Source organism: Hyla sarda, chromosome 1 (genome assembly GCF_029499605.1).
Source record: "Hyla sarda isolate aHylSar1 chromosome 1, aHylSar1.hap1, whole genome shotgun sequence".
Taxonomy (NCBI): Eukaryota; Metazoa; Chordata; class Amphibia; order Anura; family Hylidae; genus Hyla; species Hyla sarda.
Genome location: NC_079189.1, coordinates 303,498,014 through 303,520,194, shown reverse-complemented (window position 1 = coordinate 303,520,194; position 22,181 = coordinate 303,498,014). Strand labels below are relative to the sequence as shown.

At 42.3% G+C, this 22,181-nt stretch overlaps 2 protein-coding genes across 2 annotated transcripts in view; both read right to left on the bottom strand.

Annotated features, from left to right (window-relative positions):
- Window positions 1–2,374, bottom strand: part of MED26 (mediator complex subunit 26) — a 38,576-nt gene extending 36,202 nt beyond the window's left edge. The window contains exon 1 of the mRNA XM_056518156.1: window positions 2,020–2,374. Coding sequence (XP_056374131.1) covers window positions 2,020–2,352 — 333 coding nt within the window. The 5' untranslated portion in view covers window positions 2,353–2,374. The remainder of the gene's footprint in view (window positions 1–2,019) is intronic.
- Window positions 2,375–9,896: 7,522 nt separating this feature from the next.
- The window catches only part of SMIM7 (small integral membrane protein 7), a 35,169-nt gene continuing 22,884 nt past the window's right edge, over window positions 9,897–22,181 (bottom strand). The window contains exons 3-5 of the mRNA XM_056518155.1: window positions 17,443–17,495; window positions 12,848–12,938; window positions 9,897–10,333 (exon numbers count right to left, since the gene is read on the bottom strand). Of these exons, the coding sequence (XP_056374130.1) occupies window positions 10,318–10,333; window positions 12,848–12,938; window positions 17,443–17,495 (160 nt within the window). The 3' untranslated portion in view covers window positions 9,897–10,317. The remainder of the gene's footprint in view (window positions 10,334–12,847; window positions 12,939–17,442; window positions 17,496–22,181) is intronic.

Here is a 22,181-nt window from a genome sequence, read left to right as displayed (position 1 = left end):
CATTGGCTGACTGCCTACTCCATTCATTTCACAAGACAAGCACCAAACTACATTTTATCAGAGGAAAACAACCAGTGACCATAAATGTAATGGGACTGGTAGTGGGAAATGAAACCATACTTGTCTGGGAGACAGCGAGACTCGTTTATACAAACCATACAGTTGGCTGCATGTATTCATATACTACTATACAAGAAATGGCCTTTTAACTATAATAGAAGAGATGTGCTAATAGAGAACAGGCTTAAAATTACTGACCTCTACTCTCTGGTCACCATATTGACACAAGGACATGTGTAATGAATGGGACTAGGAAGAAGAGATCAGCAAGTTTGTGTGTGTGTGTTTTATCCTACTCTAATATCCAAGTGTTCTTGTCGCTAGGCAACTACCAGCAACAAGTGGTCTTCTCCCTGAAGCATTCCATCTTTTAAACAGCTCCTTGTAGGAGGGATGAGGCCTAGAAAATTATATTAATAACAAATGCTTTTTTATAAACCAATGGGCTGCTTAATGAAACTACTTCAAAAGTGTTAAAATCACACAGAATTTGGGATTGGATTTTAAAGAGTATAGTGACCATGTGAACACACCCGAAGCTATCCAGTGTGATCTATTTACAAATGGAACTTGGAGTATACCAGCCTATTGATACATCCCAAACACAACCAGGATTAGCCAGCTTCCCATAAAATGGGCCGAGTGCATAACACTGGGAATAGGTCCACTCTACATGAACTATACACAGCCTTCCCCAAAAATACTGATCCATAATGGCTAGATGACTAGCACTGCTGCTGCAAGCAAGTTGTACAATCTGTTGTCAAGTAAACTAAACATAAACAGGATTATGTGGGATTACAGGGTTCACCTGACCTGTCACCATGGTCCATAAAGGCACCTAAAACCAACAGAACCATAAGAAAGCGGCATTAAACTTACTGCTAACATTCTGCGTACAAGGTAAGTGATGGTACCCTGTGTATTGTCCAGTCATCCCATCAGCAAATGGGAACAGAGATCAAGGGTCCCTATAAAGCTATGAAGGGTCCCTATAAAGCTATGAAGGGTCCCTATAAAGCTATGAAGGGTCCCTATATAGCTATGAAGGGTCCCTATATAGCTATGAAGGGTCCCTATATAGCTATGAAGGGTCCCTATATAGCTATGAAGGGTCCCTATATAGCTATGAAGGGTCCCTATATAGCTATGAAGGGTCCCTATATAGCTATGAAGGGTCCCTATATAGCTATGAAGGGTCACTGGCTGACAGCATCACACTGACCTACAACGCTGCACTCCCTGGACAGAAATTCGAAATGCTGCGGATGTGCATGCGGAATAGCCCCACCATCACCCAGAGGGGTCATTAGGGGAGAATGACTCTCACAGATCATCACTTCCCTTCTGTTGTGTAGGAATAGGCTATTCCATGAGGATGTAGGTGCAGATTATGTGTGAACATGGTCCAATACATAGGAGGAGAGCAGACTACACAAACAGCAGACAGGCATTAGAAGACGTGACATGTGGCAGCCCCCGAGCACACTCATTCCATGGCCTGGCATGATCTCAGGGGCTCCTGGCAGCCGGGCCCCTCCTCCAAGGACAAGCCGCCTATGACTGGCCAGAGGCAGGCCTAAGCCTCGGTGTTTCCTGAGAGTTGGAGCCCGGCATGTGGGGCGGTGTAATGAATGAACCCATAAGGCTGTCATGGCTCCGGCCTAGCCCATGCCGACCGCCCTGAGGAGCCACACAGCTCCCTCACACCAGGCAGAAAGTAGCTGACCCCGGCAACAAGTGTCCAGGCCGGAGCTTACCGTGCCCCCGGAGCCCACCCTGACACTTCCTGTCACCGGGCCGGCTGTCAGCGCCGCTCACTAGCAACAGTTTGGGCTAGGTACCGGAGCGAGCCCGTCACGGCACACACACCGGGAACTCGTCTTTCCTACTGCCTACCTACTACTGCCGCCGCTCCGCTGAGCCCCTTCCCCACAGCTCCACAACCCCGGCACTCACATTGCTGTGCGTATCGATGGCCTGCATCAGCCTCTCCCTGATCTCCCGCGGGGATACCGGAGCCGCTGTCATGGCCTCTTGTCCGGGGATCACTGCGGAGGGCGGCGCGGCATGTTCCCGGGGAGGGAGGGACACAGTGGCCTGGGCACCGGGAGCGCAGGACACCGGAGACTCCCAGGCGCGTCTCTCCAGCTGGAGTCGAGCGACCGGGAGCCCCCGAGGCACGACGGGAAATCCGCCGCCGCACGCTTTGTGACGCCACTGAGGCGACGTGCTTGCGTCACAATTCCTCTGGGCAGCACGCACGTCACGTACGTACGTATGAACGTACATTTCCCCCTCCCCCAACAGGAAGTGTGAGGAACAGCATGTAACTGTCAATTGAGAGCTGACTGGACGGCTTTTTTTTTTTCTGTTCGCGAGGTCGTTCTGGATATTGAAACTTTATGCAGTGACAGCCGGGAACACAACACATGTGCGCATGCGCCAGCCGGTGCAGCGCCCACCTGTTGTGTCCCATTAATACAGTGGGAATATTCGTTAAATAAGTCTTTTAAAAATAAAAAAAAAAAGTGTCTTTGTTGCCCATAGCAACCCATCAGAGCAGTTGAAAAAAAAATAAGCAGGGTTCTGTTCGGTTGCAAGGGACAACAATGACACCTTTTCCTTTAGACAGGCTTGATATCTTCCCATTTGTTTTCCATCCTGTGGCTCTCAAACTGCTGCACAACTACAACTTTCATCATAGCCTTAGGCTGCACCACTGAGAGATCCTGGTGACCTGGTGCACTGTGGACATCATGAGAGGACAGTCAGTGCTGGGAGTTGTAGTTTTGCAGTAGCTTGAAAGTTAATTTTGAAATCAATGCAGCATCCTCACCTCTCAAGTCTGGGGGCCAGTGTGTGAGGCATCAGGGACCTGAGGGGTTCTTTTCAATAACAGTGAAGGACATGCAACATACATATATGTATCTGTGTCTCCCTACACCACTGTTTTCCAACCAGGGTGCCTGCAGGTGTTGCAAAACTACAACACCCAGCATGCCTTTGGATGTCCAGGCATGCTGGGAGTTGTAGTTTTGCAACATCTGGAGGCATCCTGGTTGGGAAACACTGCCCTACACAGTGATCAGGCTATACAGCCAGCAGTGGAGACCTCAACGATAAAGGTAGACATAAGTGATAATGCTCATGTCTGCCATTAACCCTGTAGATGCCATGATCAATACTGCTCACAGCAACTTAAGCATTTGGGGGCTTTGTGAGACTCTTTGGACCACCCACAACATTATTTGGCAAGTCCGAAGAGTCAAGATGGCAGCTGGAGCACTCCTTACCTGCTCCGTGCTGCTCTGGCAGACTATACAAGCAGATCACAGATATCACTGATCATGGCTCTGCCTATGCATAGCACTGAAGAGTAATAGCAAAGGATAGCTTGCTATAAATAGGATAGATTGCTATAAAATTTGTTAACATGGGTATCATTTTAATTGTATTGACCCACAAAATAAATATAACATGTCATTTTTACCATAAAAGTGCATTTGGTAAAAACAAAACCCATGAAAAGTTGCAAAAGAATATTTTTTTTGTTGCACCGTACATTTTATGGTAAAATGAAAGCTGTCATTACAAAGTTAAATTGATCATGCAAAAAAAAAAAAAAAAAAAAACAAGCCCTCATATGGGTCTGTGGATAAAATAAAAAATTAAAAAGGCAAGGAGGAAAAAACAAAAACGTAAAAATTGTCTCCTCAAGGCCAAAATGGGCTGTGTCTAGTGCTGGGCGGTATGGCCTAAAATGAATATCACCGCATTACCGCCTGTCCCCCCCCTCCCTGTGCCCACTAACGGTGTCAAATGTGCCCCCCACGAGCGCTATCATCACCGCTAGCGGGGTCCCTGTGCCCACTAGCGGTGTCACAAGAATGCCGAGCGCGGCTCTGTTCCCTGTCCCTGTCAGCTCTCAGGGTACGGGAACAGATTTAAAAGCCTCGCGCGCAGTACTACGCAAATAGCGTAGGGCTAACGCTAGGCTCCTAGCGCTGCCTACGTTAGCCCTACGCTATTTGCAGAGTGCTGCGCCTGCGCAGTACTACGTTAGCCGCGCGCGAGGCTTTTAAATCTGTTCCCTTACCCTGAGAGCTGACAGGGACGGGGAACAGAGCCGCGCTCGGCATTCTTGTGACACTGCTAGTGGGCACAGGGACCCCGCTAGCGGTGATGGTAGCGATCGCGTTCACGGGAGGCATACTTGTGACACCGCTAGTGAGCACATGGATCCCGCTAGTGGTGGGGATTGATCGTGCTCGCGGGGACACTGGCTGACAGGCGCAGCAGGGGGCCACAGAACCACACCGGGTCAATTGAGGGCGCCGCGCTAGCCATAGCTATAGCAGTCCATAGCATCAATGCCTTCCTCTTGCAGGAACTGCTGACACACTCCAGCCACATGAGGTCTAACATTGTCTTGCATTAGGAGGTACCCAGGGCCAACCACACCAGCATATGGTCTCACAAGTGGTCTGAGGATCTCATCTCGGTACCTAATGGCAGTCAGGCTACCTCTGGCAAGCACATGGAGGGCTGTGCAGCCCCCTAAAGAAATGCCACCCCACACCATTACCGACCCACCGCCAAATGTGTCATGCTGGAGGATGTTGCTGGCAGCAGAAGGTTCTCCACAGCATCTCCAGACTCTGTCACATGTACTCAGTGTGAACCTGCTTTCATCTATGAAGAGCACAGGACGCCAGTGGAAAATATGCCAATCTTTGTGTTCTCTGGCAAATGCCAAATGTCCTGCACGGTGTTAGGCTTTAAGCACAACCGCACCTGAGGACGTCGGGCTCTCATACCACCCTCATGGAGTCTGTTTCTGACTGTTTGAGTGGACACATGCACATTTGTGGCCTGCTGGAGGTCATTTTGCTGGGGTCTGGCAGTGCTCCTCCTTGCACAAAGGCAGAGTTAGCGGTCCTGCTGCTGAGTTGTTGGCCTCCTCCATGTCTTCTGATGTACTGGCCTGTGTCCTGGTAGCGCCTCCATGCTTTGGAAAATACACTGATAGACACAGCAAACCTTCTTGCCACAGCTCGCAATGATGTGCCATCCTGGATGAGCTGCACTACCTGAGCCACTTGTGTGGGTTGTAGAGTCCGTCTCATGCTACCACTAGAGTGAAAGCACCGCCAGCATTCAAAATTGACTAAACATCAGCCAGGAAGCATAGGAACTGAGAAGTGGTCTGCAGTCACCACCTGCAGAACCACTCCTTTATTGGGGGTGTCTTGCTAATTGCCTATAATTTCCACCTGTTGTCTGTTCCATTTGCACAACAGCATGTGAAATTGATTGTCAATCAGTGTTGCTTCCTGAGTGGACAGTGTGATTTCACAGAAGTGTGACTGACTTGGAGTTACATTGTGTTGTTTAAGTGTTCCCTTTATTTTTTTGAGCAGAGTATAAGCTGTTGCCCAGATTTATCAGTCTGCCAGAGACAAAAAGGTTTCTCATTTGCCCCTGGCAACCAATCACAGCTCAGCTTTCCCTTTACCAGATATGAAAGTTGAGCTGTGATTGGTTGCTCAGACAGACTGATAAATCTGGGACTGTGTGTTTCCTTAAAAACACGGGCAGATTAATGAAACAGTTTTTTGTTAAATAAACGCAATAAAACAAATTCTCTGTTGCGCTCCCACAGCAACGCTTTTATCTTTCAAAAGCTCTACGAAATAAAAGCTGCATGGTGACTGGCAACAAGGATAGCTTGATAAACGTCCCCAACAGTCCTACAAAAAGTACCTAGAACGGTTTCTATGGAAAACTGCATCACAATACTCAAACCACAAAATAGTTTTACAAACTTTACTGGTTCATCCTTGATATGAATAGGAGAAAGGTGAAATATAAGGGCAGTAAAATAGGGTTACTGCAGGTGGAAACAACTTTTAAATGGCCAATGTCAGCTCCAAAAATGTTTTACATGTTGTTACTGATGAAAATTGAAGCACTTTTGTTATATGGTTGTTTAAAACATTTTGAATATTTAATGAAAAGACAACAGCTACTGAAAATCCCACCAATATGGGTCCCCATACCTACTGGGACACTAACCAGTCCTGCAGCAGCATCAGGCTTGGCCATGAGTCATAGACAAGAGTCATGGACAAGGCTGGATGAGCAGACACACAATTCTCCTCCCACCACCACAAGGGAGGGACACGCCCCCTTCCCCTGACAGGATGTCTAACACTGAGCTAATGAAAATAAGTATTTTTATAATAAATATAGGTGATGGAGACATAAAAATTAGATGTGCATAGTCAGGATAAGGTACTGAGTAACATCTTTTTTTGTGGGATCTGACAGGTACACCTTAACATCACACAAAAAAACCTTGCATATGTGACCATCCCCTTACACTGGGCAGGGTTAGGACCAGATAAGTGATGAAGAGAACTCCCTGTGCAGCTTTTATACAATTTTTATTATAGCAGTGAAAACATGACATTTTCAGGTTCTATGCTAAAGCAGGTAAAGCATTGTGTTAGAACTGGTGCTTAGGAACATCTAATAGAATTACAAATGTGGCAGGCTGAAGTAAAAGCAGAACTGTGTTAAAGGGATTCTGTCAGTTCTTTATCATGCCCTGAGCTGCAGACATTAGCAGACAGTTGATAGTTCCCTTTTTTAACTGATGGCTGTTTACAAATGTATAAAATCATGCTTTCCTTCCAAACTCAGGAGTCAGAGGTGGTACTGTGCTGTAGCAAACACGTCTTCTCCCCCCCCCCCCCCCCCTACATGATTGATGTACAGGGTTTGGCTGTTAGCATTTAGCTTTGTACATCAATCATGCAGGGCCGGGACGGGCAGTGCATGCTGAAAGGAAAACATGATTTTATAACTTTGCAACGTTCATCAGTTATAAGACAGGCATAATTGGTTTATCTCCTATCAGCTATCTTCTCATGTCTGCAGCTCTCCCAGTTGGCCACAGATTTGTGTTGTGGTCAACACACTGCACTCATGCAGAGAGCCGGGGTGCCCGGCGGGAGATCGCAGGGGGTTCCAACGCACAGACACCCCACGATCCGACACTTATCCCCTATCCTGCGGATAGGGGATAAGCTTTTTGGTACTGGACTACCTCTTTAAAACAGCCAAACTCTTATCCTTCTTGGGCCAACAGGGAAAGGCTTGTAATTACTTACCAGTAATTCTGTTTCCTCGAAGTCATGACAGCACCACTGGAGAAGTATACTCCTTCCCTAGGACAGGAAACCTATAGTAGAAAAGGAAGAGCCCTCCTCCTATGCCTCAGTGAGTTACTGAGGCTTAAGAAGAGCCTTTCCACTAATTATTAGACAAGAAATGATAGCCTAATACCATGTAATAAACCAACACCAAGATACAAAACACATCCTTTTTATTTCCCCAACCGAACGTGCATAGAAACCGAAAGAGTGGGAATTTGTAGTGGTGCTGTCATGAGGAAACAATTACCAGTGAGTAATTAACGGTTTTCTACCTTGTCATGACAGCATTGGAGAGAAATACCAGGAAAAGACTAGGGTGGAAAGAAATCCACCAAGAAATAGTCCCCTACAGCCTTATTTCCTCTATTTAAGCCCTTTTTTTGTCCATATGGTACTTCCAAATCCTCTGGGTGGGGATAAAAGCCTTATTGTGTTTTTACCACTCTCTTTTAATAAGTTAAGATACTGTTTTATAGACTGGGAAGACTCTGCATTTTTATTTTTTTAATTTCCAGCTCCTTAAACATTATGTCTCTGGGTTCCCTTGGTTGCTCCAAACAGCTTTAATTAGCTGATCCATATCCTTTACTAAAAACAAAGGTTTCCCTGACTAAGCCCTCTTCCTATGAGTCGCCCGGACTGAAGGAGTTATTACAGGCTGCGGAGGCTGAGGGGCCGGTAGCAGACCCTTTAAGATGGCTTCAATTTCTTTCCTAATTTCCTAAACAGAAGTAAAAAACAAGGGGACCTCAGCGGTAATTAGCTTGCCTATAGATGCTGCAAAATTAGGTTTTGCATAATCTGTAGACTGAACTAGTTTTACTTATGCTACACGCTTTTTTCTTCATCTTTTTAGTCGCATTCTTGGGCACCTCATCCGTGCGTGGGTTCTTGGAAGAAGACTTAGTGCGAACTCGCTTGGCATTTTTTTTTCACTTGTGGAACTCAGTCACTGACTTAGTACCACCTCCTGGAAGCTTGATGCAGACCTCCTTTTATTCCTGCTGCAGCATCTGATATCAAGTCCAGCCCCAGTGTCACTCCCTTTCTTCTAGCTGCCGCATCATTTCTAGGGTTTCTTACTCCAGGACTTCAGCATTGCCGCAACCATAGGGATCCCCACATGACTATGTGGAAGCCACCTTGACCATCCCCACAGCACTGCACATCAGCCTCAACTTACCGGCTGGTTACTCCTTCCCGAGCCAGATCCAGAAATGCACCGGGAGAACAAAGGGGGCAGGGAGTTGGGTGGGAAATTTAAATTAGGAGTGAGCCGACAAAGCTATCTGATCAGGAGCTATATATAAAGGTCACCCAGCCACCTACACAGAGGGGCTCTGCAGCTTCCCTAGACCTCATAGCCGTAATTTTTATCCCATCACTCTTGCCACTACAGACCTTGGCATACTCCAGGCTTCCTTGGGGTCAGAAAACCAGAGAAGGCGAGCTCGTTTTGTACTCTAGGTTCACTGTCCCTAGTGGAGGAGTCCATTCCTTCGGAGGTGGAAAAGATCAATAAAAAACTCTTACGTACCTCAGTGTATTTACCTACCTTTTGAAAAAAAACAAGCAGCATAACAACTATTTTTATATCATGATTATGGTTATCATTTTATATTATTTCTGGATATCAAATTATAAAGCTTTTATTGGTGAAAACTTCACCAACAAAGATATTGTTTTGTTTTTTTAAACTAACATATCCCCTTCTTATGTAAAGCAATTGGTAGTGCTAAGAAGAGTATCTTCACGTTTAAGAGAAATACAAGTCACAGAGGGGTTAATACACAGCTGGAGTTGGGCACAAAATATCCCACCTCTATGACACGTGTCAGTGATATGTAAAATCTTCATGTTTAAAAAAAAATAATAATACAGTTATAGACTAAGTATGCCGTGTAGTCTGATCCTGTAGTTGTATACTTTTCCACCTGTAGAATACTTTCAGTATTCAGTTCCCAGTGAAACCTCTTTGAGAACACCCAAAAGGATGTTCAAAAAGTAATCTTCTATATATATTGGACACTATACATAATGGATAGTGGCACTAAAAGTTTGTCAGACAAAATATGACCTGCTGAAGGGTGTGGTCTTCTCAAAGAGGTGGTTTTTTGGAAAGGTATTATTGTTTTTTCTTTACCTATCAGAAAAAGGTGAAATTTGAATGAATATCTTGTGTATTTTGATGCAGATCCATTGCAGTTTTCACAGCAAAAAAGTAGAACATGAAGTCAAGCAGAAGAAACCAATAAAAGATTATAGTCTACAAGTTTACTTCCTTTACAAATGAATCAGTCAGAAAGATATGAACCCACGATACAATGTTGTTCAGGGAGAAAAATACAAAGATGTGCTAAGTAAGAATGTGAAAAGCATAAGTGGTGCCCTGTCCTTAAAGAGGATCTGATTAGAGATGAGCGAACTTACAGTAAATTCGATTTGTCACGAACTTCTCGGCTCGGCAGTTGATGACTTATCCTGCGTAAATTAGTTCAGCTTTCAGGTGCTCCGGTGGGCTGGAAAAAGTGGATACAGTCCTAGGAAAGAGTCTCCTAGGACTGTATCCACCTTTTCCAGCCCACCAGAGCACCGGAAAGCTGAACTAATTTATGCAGGATAAGCATCAACTGCCGAGCCGAGAAGTTCATGACGAATCGAATTTACTGTAAGTTCGCTCATCTCTAGATCTGATATACCAGAAACGTCATCTTTCAGAAGATGACACTAATCGAGAAGCAGGAAATAAAGGTGCTTCTTGAAATACACTATTTGTACAGCTAAAAATACCAAAACATTGAGAAATGGCAAAAGGTCCCATGTAAGTATGACATTTTCCTATAGTCTCTTTAGATATTTTTGCACTATGTTCACAAAAAAGTCCAATATATACAATTCTACAGACGTTTTCTGCAAATTAACTAGGCCTTGGTGATATCTATGGAAATTGAGTCTGGGTATTGTAGCTTGTTGAAGGTTGAAGGATAGAAAAAATCCACATAGCCAAACAGAAAGATTCTTAGGCCCACAATGTCTATGAACCAAAAAGCCTGGAAGGGAAAAAAAATAAGAGAATTAAAACATGCGTGCATATTTTACATCACACACGTGCATTATAGTGCATCAAAGTCACACTAGGCCAAGAAGACCTAAATAATGCTTAGTACTCATAGATATTCTAGGTGGAGAATCACTGGGCCTCAATGTGAATACAGTCACAAATGCCCTACAGCAGTGGTCTCCAACCTGCGGACCTCCAGATGTTGCAAAACTACAACTCCCAGCATGCCCGGACAGCCGTTGGCTGTCCGGGCATGCTGGGAGTTGTAGTTTTGCAACATCTGGAGGTCCGCAGGTTGGAGACCACTGCCCTACAGTATACAATTTGTGCAAAACATCTTGAAAGAGTAATCCAATAAGTAAAGCTAGACTTTAAAGAGGTTTCACACTGATGAAAATATACTGTAGGTTACTATGAGCATCATTACATCAAGCGCTGACACTTAGTAAAATAGAATTAATCAAAATTCGGTAAAAATGAAGAGTAATAAGAAGCTTCCCTACAGCTATGTGTCACTTTACCTTCATTTTCCTGCTGATCTTACATCATATGTAGAGACACAAGTACTACCCTAAAAAGGATATGTTCACACTACAGAATGTCCGCACTGAAAATCTCCGTGCGGACATTCGGAAAACTGCTGGAACTAGGACTGCAAAGGAATGCGCCATCTCATACACTGCTATGCATTCCGTGCGGAGTCCGCAGAAAGAATGGACAGGGTCATTCTTTCTGTGGACACGGAAATCGGAATTTCCATGCCAGAAACATCTGGCACGGAAATTCCGCCGTGTGCATGGCACATCAGAGTCCCGTTGAATTCAACGGAACTCTACTGCAGTGGAATCTCTGTGCAGAATTCAATATGTGAACATAGCGTAACTGGTATAAAAGTCTTATGAACAGGTGCAAATAGAAACCTTAAAGGATGTGTGTGTACAATGGATGTCAAGGGCCTGGTAGTATCGTTTGTAAGTAAGGGATCTCAAGAATAACCAGTGTGCACAAAGTTATTAATCCCCATAACATATGTGTTTGGGGTTGTCATAATTCACTCACATTTGGGGAGAGGGCTTCTTCAAAGCATGCTTTCTATGCAAAGTTACTCCATCATTTGCATTTAGTATTTTACTCTTAACAGCACAACCAGGTTCACATAGGATTTTGGCTTGTATTTTTTAGGCAAAACCAGAAGTTGAACAGACACCAAGAAAAAACATAATGGAAAGATTTGTACTTAAAACACTGTGCTAAAAACAGTGCTAAAAACACTGACCAAATACACACAAAAATACATTATTGTGAACTCAAACATATAGCCAGAATATTAGAAAAATCTTTTAAGGGTATGTTCACACTGAGGAATTGGAGTGGAATTGAAGAGGAATAATTTTGGTCCGGAAAACCTTGATTTTTGCCATTCTCTCCCCTATGCAGAATTGCCTATGAATTCCGTGCAAAACTCCTTTTGTCAGGTTAAACAAAAAAAAAATAATAACACATTGACTTCAATTGTCTTTTAGCTGCCAATTCTGTTCTAAGTATAAGCATGTCCAATTCTCAGGTGGAATAGAATTTAGTGCCAGAATTCTCCTAGCGGAAATTCCTCAGCATGAACAGGACAGTGGAAAGTTCAAGTCAATGGATATTTCATTTAAGGATAAGTTGGAGCGGAATAAGCGAGCGGAATTACGCACGTAAATTCCTCTTTAATTCCTCAGTGTGAACAAACCCTAAGGGTATCTTCACACTGCTCAATTCCCGCTTAATTCCTTGATCGGAATTATGCGAGCAGAATTACGCGGAGAGAACATTAACATCAGTGTTAATGGGTCTTTAGCGAGACGCGTACATACTGAGGAATTTTAGCGTTGGACAATTCTGCCACTGAAATTGATCCGCGCAAAGAAAGAAAATGTTCATTCTTTGCGCGGAATTCCACGAGCCCTGCTTTGCTGTCAAAGGTGACTGCTCAGTGCCGCGCAGTCCATCTGATGGAATCTCCGCTCACGGAATTCTGCGAGCAAAGATTCCGTTCACATTACTCAATGTGAACATACCCTAATAATAGTGCTTTCTTAAAGCTCATAGAAAGGGGCATATTCTGTATCCGATTTGGTTTGTTTTTAAATATATAAAATGTTGAAACTCCAAATATCAAATATATAAATTGTTTTGAGTTAGAACTGTTGTATCTATGGCCAGGGACCAAAGACTAGTGTAGTAATCCATTTACACTAGGTTACAAAACAAAGGATAAATTAAGGGCTAAAACGTTACTTCCCATCACTATACTTTTATTATGACTCTATACTTTGGTTCAGCAGTCGGCAACAAGGAGCCACATGAAATGGTTCCTCTAACCTACCTAGTGAGGCTTTTGAACAGTCAAGAACACTGCATTATATCCTAGCATATAGCTATGCTAGAACAACAGCTTTCCAATTCTTCTACTTGCTTAAAAAAATTCATTATAAAAAAAAAAAAAAAAATCAATACTTACACGATCATACAAAACATCATAAAAATGTTCCACATGGCGATAAAAATCCGAAAGTAGCGTAAACTGAGCAGAAATTCTCGAATGTTGTCACCTGCAAACATACACAAACTACAATTATTGTTAGTGTGAGATGGAACACACAGGGGTTAAGTAAGTATATATGGAACAGGGCACAGTTAAATATGAAACTATGCTTAACCCACCACAATCCTGACCCCATCACTACCCAGCTCTGCCAATCCGTGGCCATAGCGGTGTCTTACTATGTTGCAGTTGTTACTAAGTAAAGATCTACAGCGGCACAGAGCACTGCAATAGCCCAGCCTAGATAATAATGCAGTATTTCAGTCACATGGATGTGTTTACATACAAGTATGAGGAAGAACAGCATTGCTTCCACATCGGGCATAATATACATACTGATACACATGTGACGGACAGTATATCCTGCTTTACCAGAGGCCACATGTGTATAATAAGATAAGCATGGAGCCCAGGTTTATCAGAAAAATAAAGTGATTACTATGGCCTCATGAGTAGGATTATGGTAAGCATGCTTACATCTTATCTGTGAACATCTACCGTACTTAATGCTGCAAAGAAAAAGGGCTTTCCTCCAGATACATAAAGGCCTTCATGTACTCGTGTTCTGTGCATGGGTAAAAGCAATTCACTTAAATTGTCAGCTAATTATGTGAAAAGGGGGCATTGTTATCAGAGATTTCTGAAAGTGCTCACCCTGTTTTTGGAACCTTTTCCGACTCTGTTTTTTCATGTTAAACCCCTTCAGGACATCAGGCATAAATGTACTCCCAAGAGCCTCCACTGTTGTATGAAGCATGTTCAGGAGCTGAGTGCGCTACATACCCGGTGGATCCTGTTTGCTATCAGCAGCAGAGACCCGTGGCTAATGCTGGACATCGCCGATTAGGCCAATGTCCAGCATTAACAATTTAGACGCCACAATCAACTTTTAACTAAAAGTGGGAAAATAAAGTTATTAATTAGCTGATCAGGAGAACCACAACATAATCACAGGGTCCCGATCAGCTGAGAGGACAGGCGGAGGGGCTCTACCCGCCTCCAGGTTGTCCAATGGACGTTCCAAAGGGGCAGGAAGCCTAAGCTGCCTGCACTAATGGAGCACCGATAACACTGATCAATACTGTTTTACGGGACAGCATTGTTCAGTGTATGCAATCGTAAGATTGCAAGTAATAGTCCCCTGTGAGGGCTAAGAAATAGTGAATTATTTATATATATATATATATATATATATATATATATATATATATATATATTATTTTTTTTTTTTTTAAGTTAATGTGACTAAGCCCCTTACTCAATGAAAGTTTCAATTACCCCCCTTCTCGCATTCTTTGTAAAATAAAGTAATAGAAACAAAAGTAAAACAAAACCTATATGAATCGGGTATCATTTTAAATCAGATGGACCTACAGAATAAGGTTAACACATAGGGGGAGATTTATCAAAACCTGTCTAGGTTGCTTAGTTGCCCATAGCAACCAATCAGATTGCTTCTTTCATTTTTGAAAAGGCCTCTGAAAAATTAAAGAAGCGATCTGATTGGTTGCTATGGGAAACTCAGCAACTTCCCCCCCTAGACAGGTTTTGATAAATCTCCTCCATAATTTTTACCAAAAAGTGCACAGGTTACGAAATGGCTGTTTTTTGTTTTTCCAATTTAGCCCCACAAATAATTTATCTTATTTTAGTTTCACCATAGATTATGTGGTAAAATACTGATCAAATCAGCCGCGGCCAAGATGGCAGACAGAGGTCCCCTCACCTGCTCAACTGCTCTCCTTCAAGCAGACCAAAGAAGTAGATCACTGATAATACTGATCAGTGCTATGCCTATACATAGCACAGAATAGTATTAGCAATCTAATGATCTTATGTCTCCTATGGGGGCATAAAAAGCGTAAAATAAATGTAAAAAAAAAAAAAAAGTTACATTTCATTACAACATATTATTGGTCGTGCAAAAAACAAACCCCCATATGGGTCTGTGAATAAAAAAATAATTTTATAGCTAAGTTATGGCTCTTAGAAGGCAAGAAGGGAAAAATGAAAACTAAAATTGGCTGCATAAGGCCAAAATGGGCTGCATCCTTAAGAGGTTAACAGGTTGTATAAACAAAAGAAGGCAAAGCTTCCCAATATATAAAACAAATAAAAAAATATGAAGGGGGGGGGGGGGTGAAAAAATTGTAAATGAGGGGGCTAGGTGTCATAGTGAGCAAGAGGCACAAAACAAATTGTAATGGCCTAAAATTTAAGTTAACGCATTGGCATTGTTACTTTATTAGAACAGATTATCATTGTACATTTTACAGTATACTTGTGGCTTAAAAGGACTTTTGACATTTCTTACAGACATGTCAAAAGTTTTGATCACTTGGGTTCTAAGGGTTAGAACCAATAGGGAGAAAAGTGCAGCTGACTGAAACAATACCGCAGAATTACACTTTAAATTTGTCACATTTAGTGCACTTTTCTCCCAGATAGTTCTAGCTATTGGTCGTGATCTGAACACCCAGACTCCGCACGATCAAAACTTTTTGACCTGTCACTACAAGCGACAAAATTTAAATTTTTGATATTATTGGCCAGATTATGAGCAAATCTACAGCCAGAACAGTTGTTACCTCCTTTCACTATTAAAATCATCTCACACTACCATGTACACTTTGGGAATTCAACTTATCCTCTCTATTGATACAATATAAAGATAAGGAAAATACCTTTACAGTTGTTTAATACAGTTTTCCTGTGTTAATGATATGAGTCATATCTGTAAGGTGTTCCAACACAAGGCAGAATTTAGCATATTTTTCAAGCAGCCCAATGTCTAATGTGCCAGTTTCTTCCTACCACCTTAATGTGCTATATATATATATATATATATATATATATATATATATATATATATATATATATATAGACAAAGAATAAGTCAGCCAGCACTTTAGTTGATACCAAACTATTATATGGACCTGTCCTGCAGGTGCACGCTACTAGGCTAGATATACAGCAACAGAAGAATGCAGCAGCACACTGCCAGCACAAGGATATAGATGAAACATGAACATGCAGATAAAACATGGAGAGCTATACAGCTATGGTGTATTCACAGTGTAGGGTCCGTCCCAATGAGGCCACCTTATCACGGTGGGACGGTCCAAGCTATTTGAACGCCGGCAGAGACAAATTTGCGAGCCAAGTGCCTCACTATCGCATAGTTTCAAATTTGCATCTATTACACCATAGCTGTATAGCTCTCCATGTTTTATATGCATGTTCATGTTTCACCTATATCCTTGTGCTGGCAGTGTGCTGCTGCATTATTCTGTTGCTATATATATTACCTGCTTCTTAAAGCCAACACACTTGCTTACTGTCAATCTGAGGACAAATATTTACAAGGCCTCCATACAAGATGAAATGATTTTTCACAATTATAAACTATCCCCAAAATGACAAGGGATGCTACGATAAAAAATTAGCTTGAGAACATTCATGCGAGATTATGGTAAATCAGGTCATATGTTAATCTATTATAAATGATAACATCTTCTGAAAGGTTTCTCAAACAGTAGTCCTGGCCCAACCTGATAAACTGGTGTTGTGCACGCTTTCAGAAATTACCTCAAAGATTTTGAAGGATCTCTTGCCTTGTGAATAAACAGGGTTATAAACCTAAAGAAATACATTTAACTTTTAATGTCCCATGATCTTTCCACAACAGGATAGGGGATAAGTGTCTGATTGTGTAGGGATCAGACATCTGAGACCCTCTGTGAACAAAATGGGGTCCCTTCTCCATGGAGTCAGAGATACACAAGTTCTGTATTTGGGCAAGTCTGTTACTCCCATAGACAGTGCATAGATAGATGTCTGTTCATCTCCTGTCTGGAAGACATGACTAACGCCAGGAAACTGGTAGCAGTCGTCTCTGCCCCCAGCAAGACATTGTGAGGTCAGGTGAGGTCGACGTTACGCGCATTTGCGCTCACACTGAGCGCTAATGCCGGGGGCCCCATTTAGGTTATCCTGGGGTGTCCCAGCGGTCGGACCCCCCACCATCAAACACTTATCCCTTATCCTGTGGAAAATATGGAACACGTGACCCTACCCAAAATGTTATTCATCTTATTTGTTAACAGCATTATGATTTAGAAAATGTGTTTTATTTCAACTTACAACTGTTTGGTAGTTAATGTTTACTATGTCAATTATTTCAGCTCCCCAAACAGGTTTTGTTGACACCAGCAAACAGGTAAGGCTACTTTTACACTCTGGAGTTTGATGGCCGTCATTTTGATGGGGCGCAGAGGGCAAAAGTGGGTCCCAATGGACCCCATTATAGTCAATGGGGTCCGTCAGACGCCACTCTTTTTCAGCGGGAGAAAGAGACGGCACAAGCAGTATTTTTTCTTCCGCCATTCTCCCCGGCAGCCCTGACGGCGGTCACACTACTGTGTGAAACAGTAGTGTGAAAGTAGCCTAAGAATGATTACATTTTAATTTCATCTAGTATTTCCACAAAGAATGTTTGTCAACTTTCATACCTGTAGTAGCCTCTGCAGCATCATCTCCAAATCCCTGGGATTCTTTCTTTTTTCTATAAAAAAAAATAAAAAATAAATATTAAGTGTGAACATTAAGCAAAGCCAACATTACTTCCCTTTATTACTAAGGATCAATTTTAATGTTAAGACATGCTGTATCTGGTTCCAACAGAAATCACCTTTTTAATAGGTTTCTGCGTTACCATGTCTCAAAATGTAGTAGCTTTGTAATGAAAATATTATGTACCGCTCTCATACAAGGCTTGCAAACAAGGATACATAGCTAAATATTGCAATTTTGTTAAAGTATTTAAAAAGAGTTTATACAAATAGGCTGATATCTATTTTCCATGTGCAATACCTACCATAGGTTAAGTAAGTATTGAACACATCACCACTTTCATATATATCTTTTTTTATTTATTTATTTGTTTATTTAAAGATGCTATTGACAAGAAATTTTAACCAGATGTTGGTAACAATCCAAGTGATCCATACATACAAACCAAACCAAATAAGCGCAGAAAGTTATGTGTAACACATGAAGAAAGGTGCAAAAAGGCATGGAAAGCAAAGACAACAGCTGAAGTCTGTCACTAATAAAAAAGCAATCCAGCCACTTGTCAGTGCAAATTAATATCAGGTGGTACAGTCTCAACTGAAGGGGTACTCCGGTCTATTCAAAAAGCAAGTGAAATACAGTACTGGGAAGATACGGTGTGGTCAGATGTGTTTGGATGCTATAAGGGGTGTATTATAGCATAGGGAAGATTTATTAACACCTGTCCAGAAAAAAAAGTTGCTGAGTTGCCCATAGCAACCAATCAGATCACTTTTATTTTTGGAAAGGCCTCTAAAAAAAATGAAAGAAGCGATCTGATTGGTTGCTATGGGCAACTCAGCAACTTTACCTCTGCACAGGTTTTGATAAATCTCCCCCCATGTTTGGAGGAGAAATGGCACTGCATATCACCCTAAAACACCATACCAACAGTGAGGCTATGTTTACACACCCGAATTCAGCATGAATGTATAGCCAATATACTTCAATGGGATTCCACTGTCCCATTCACACAGCAGAAATTCTGCTGCAGGAATTCCACTGAAGTGAATGGGCAATTAGTTTCTGCGGAATTTACTGCAGAATTCTGAAGATGATGAAGATGAAACAAGGGTGGACATTTCAGCAAGACAATGGGGGAAATTTATCAACACCACGGTGGAGGAAGAGTGACCATTGCCTATAGCAACCAACCAGATTACTTCATTAATTCATTAATTACAGGCCTCTTTAAAAATAAAAGAAACAATCTGACTGGTTGCTATGGGAAACGGAACAACTCTATTTCTCCAGACAAGTTTGGATAAATCTCCCCTAATAATCCCAAACACACATCCAAGGAAACTTTTAAATGGTTTCAAAGAAAATAAAGCTGCTCCTGCGGACAGCAATAGAGACCAGTGCTCCACAGTAACACGGAATCTTCCATATACTTTAATGGGGGGTGCCCATCACAGCTCTGGGCATCAGAGGAGGACTAGCAGTCCATAATAAGTATACCTTCAGAAACGAACACGGTAGGGTCACATGTGCTGTATTTTACTGCGTGATTTCCTACCTATTGAAGTCAATGGGTAGCAAAATACACAACTGACTTTGCTACCCATTGATTTGTTTTGGTTTCTTTGTATATATGGATCATTTGTCAATAGCGCCTTTGGAGATATATTTAGTGAGAAAAATTGTGATTTGTTCAATACTATTTCACCCATTGTTTATGATCCCTGACAACTTTAATTTTCTTTTTATTACAAAGCTACTACATGTGGAGACATGGTAATGCAGAAGCAATTTTTGCCCTTTAGGGTAGGGTCACACGTAACTAATCTGCTGTGGATTGCCAACAGTGGCAAATCCACAGCGAATTTTGATACCATTGACTTCAATGGGTCAGCAGAAAATACGCAATAGTGGCAGATTTTTGTTGAATGTACTAGCATTTAAAAAAAAATATCTAAAATGTTCCTGTAATACAAGTGCTAGATAATGGATTTGGGACACATATATGTTTTTTAGTGGATATAATCTATCCTTCAGTGATTTCAAAGATAGGAAACACTCATAATTCAAATTTTTTTTTTTTTTTTTGGGGGGGGGGGGGGGGGGGGGTTGGGGTTGAGTGCTCAGTCCCTTTTTCCTTGTACACATCTGATCCTGCTGACAGATTGCTTTTAATGGAAAACTCCAGTGCAGCATTGTCCCACCTTGGCCAGAGATTTACTGAGCTGTAGTGTGACACATTGGGACTGGGTGCTTCCGTAGACGACAGTCACACTCCAGCTCAGGAAGACGATCGCTACGGGGGACTGGAGCAGGACAGGTAAGTAGAGGTTTAATAAAAAAAAAAAAAATTAATAAATTACATATCCTACACAATGCCATAACTAGAAAGAAAAAAAAAAGAACAGGAGTTTTCCTTTAACCCCTTAAAGGGGTACTCCGGTGGAAACCTTTTTCATTTTTTTAAATCAACTGGTGCCAGAAAGTTAAACAGATTTGTAAATTACTTCTATTAAAAATTCTTAATCCTTCCAGTGCTTATTAGCGGCTGTATACTACTGAGGAAATTCTTTTCTTTTTGGATTTATTTTCTGTCTGTCCACAGTGCTCTCGGCTGACACCTGTCTGCCTCAGGAACTGTCCAGAGCAGGAGCAAATCCCCATAGCAAACATATGCTGCTCCAGACAGTTCCTAAAATGGACAGAGGTGTCAGCAGAGAGCACTGTGAACAGACAGAAAAGAAATCCAAAAAGAAAAGAATTTCAACTCTGATCGCCACGTCTAAAGTGAAAGTAAAAGCTTCCGGCAGCTCAGTCAGGCTGATCAGGACCATCGCGGTAAAATAGTGGTGTCCCGGTCATCTAGAACGCAACAGGAGGGTGCCTTACCTGCCTCCTGCGCGTCCGATCAGGGATTCATTGCTCCAAGCCTGAAATCCAGGCTTGAGCAATCAACCGCCGATAACACTGATCAATGCATTGCAATGCAATGGCATTGATCAGTGTATTGAATTAATGTACTGCATGTTATAGTCCCCTATGGGAGCTATAACATTAAAAGTGAAAAAAAAGTTAATAAAGATGATTTAACCTCTTCCCTAATAAAAGTTTGAATCACCCCCCGTTTCCCATTAAAAAAAAAATAACTGACATTACAAAGTAGAATTGGTGGCGCAAAGAATAAGCCATCATTTGGATTTTTAGGTGCAACATTGAAAGAAAGGGTTATGATTTTTAAAAGGTGAGGAAAAAGCAAAAGTGAAAAATGAAAAATCGCCGGGAAGGGGTAAATATTTTAAATATTTTCTTTACCGTACATCTTTTTATAAGTCCCAAGGAGTACTATTGTAAGCAATTCATTTGATTGATTTTACCTGCTATTGCATGGTACAGCAATATCTGCGCTCTACCAAGATCGGCAGCATGGAGAATCCCTTTAGGCAGCCATTTAAAGTAATCAGACCCCCACATTCACATTGTGGGGGTCCAATGAGACCCCAAACACCGGCGACTGGCACTTAAAGGTGTACACCGGCCCTAAGACATCTTATCCCCTATCCAAAAGATAGGGGATAAGATGTCTTATCGCATGGGGCCCGCTACTGGGGACCCCACAATCTCTCATGCTGCACCCTCTATCATCAGCCTCACGGAGGGTGGGGATGACTCACGATCACTGGGCCAGTGTATCCTGATATCATAGCTCTGCCCCCTTGTGCCTTCATTGCCCGCCCCTCAATGCAAGTCTATGGGAGGCAGTCACACCCCCTCCCATGAGGAGGGGGCGTGAGGTCACGATACTCTGGCCCCGTGAGTCATCAGACACTGAGCGATCTTCGCTCCGTGAGGTTGATGATAGGGGGTGCTGCATGAGAGATTGTGGGGGTCCCAGCGGCGGGAAAAGGGATAAGATGTCTTCGGGCCGGAGTACCCCTTTAAGCGTTTAGATACTGTGATAGTTTTATTAAGTAAGTGTAGGAGCTTCATAGACAGATCATACTGCATGATGTTAAGCTATGTCATTTTGCGTTAAGGAAAATAACATTTTGTAACATGCCCAAAGTTGCCAGCAATGGGATCAGGTCAGCCTTCACTTATTTCACTCCTCTTATTTGCCCATTAATGCACCTCACAGAGATATGCTTACTTCCTGGGTAAAGCTGGTTTGCTGGCTGTGTTTTATCATGTGTAATGTTTGCCATACTACCCATTAGGCTTTGTCTGTATCAAGTGTAAGCATACAGACACAGCTTATATACACTTATGCTTTGTACAGGCTCTTTTGTTTACACCTATATGTATACACTGTGGATTTTAAATTTTTTACTCAGATTGATTTACACATAAAATCTGCATTGTATTTGGTACATGTGCATATACCCTTAAAGAGAACCCGTCTCCAAATAAAACTTTTAATATAGTGTTACTTGTGTAAGGAGCAGACACTTTACCATTCACTTGCTTTTAAAATTATCAACATAAATATGTTTAAAATGTAAGAAACGGACACTAGGTGGCTCTGTTCTGTTCCCTGCCACAATTAATACAGTGAGTTTGGTCTCCTCTCGGCCTGGCAGGAGTCCAAACTCGGGAAGTGCTTTTGGCTGCTCTGAGCTTGATTGACAGCTGAACAGAAAGTGAAAGCTCTACAGATTCTGACAGAAAGCTGCACAGACTG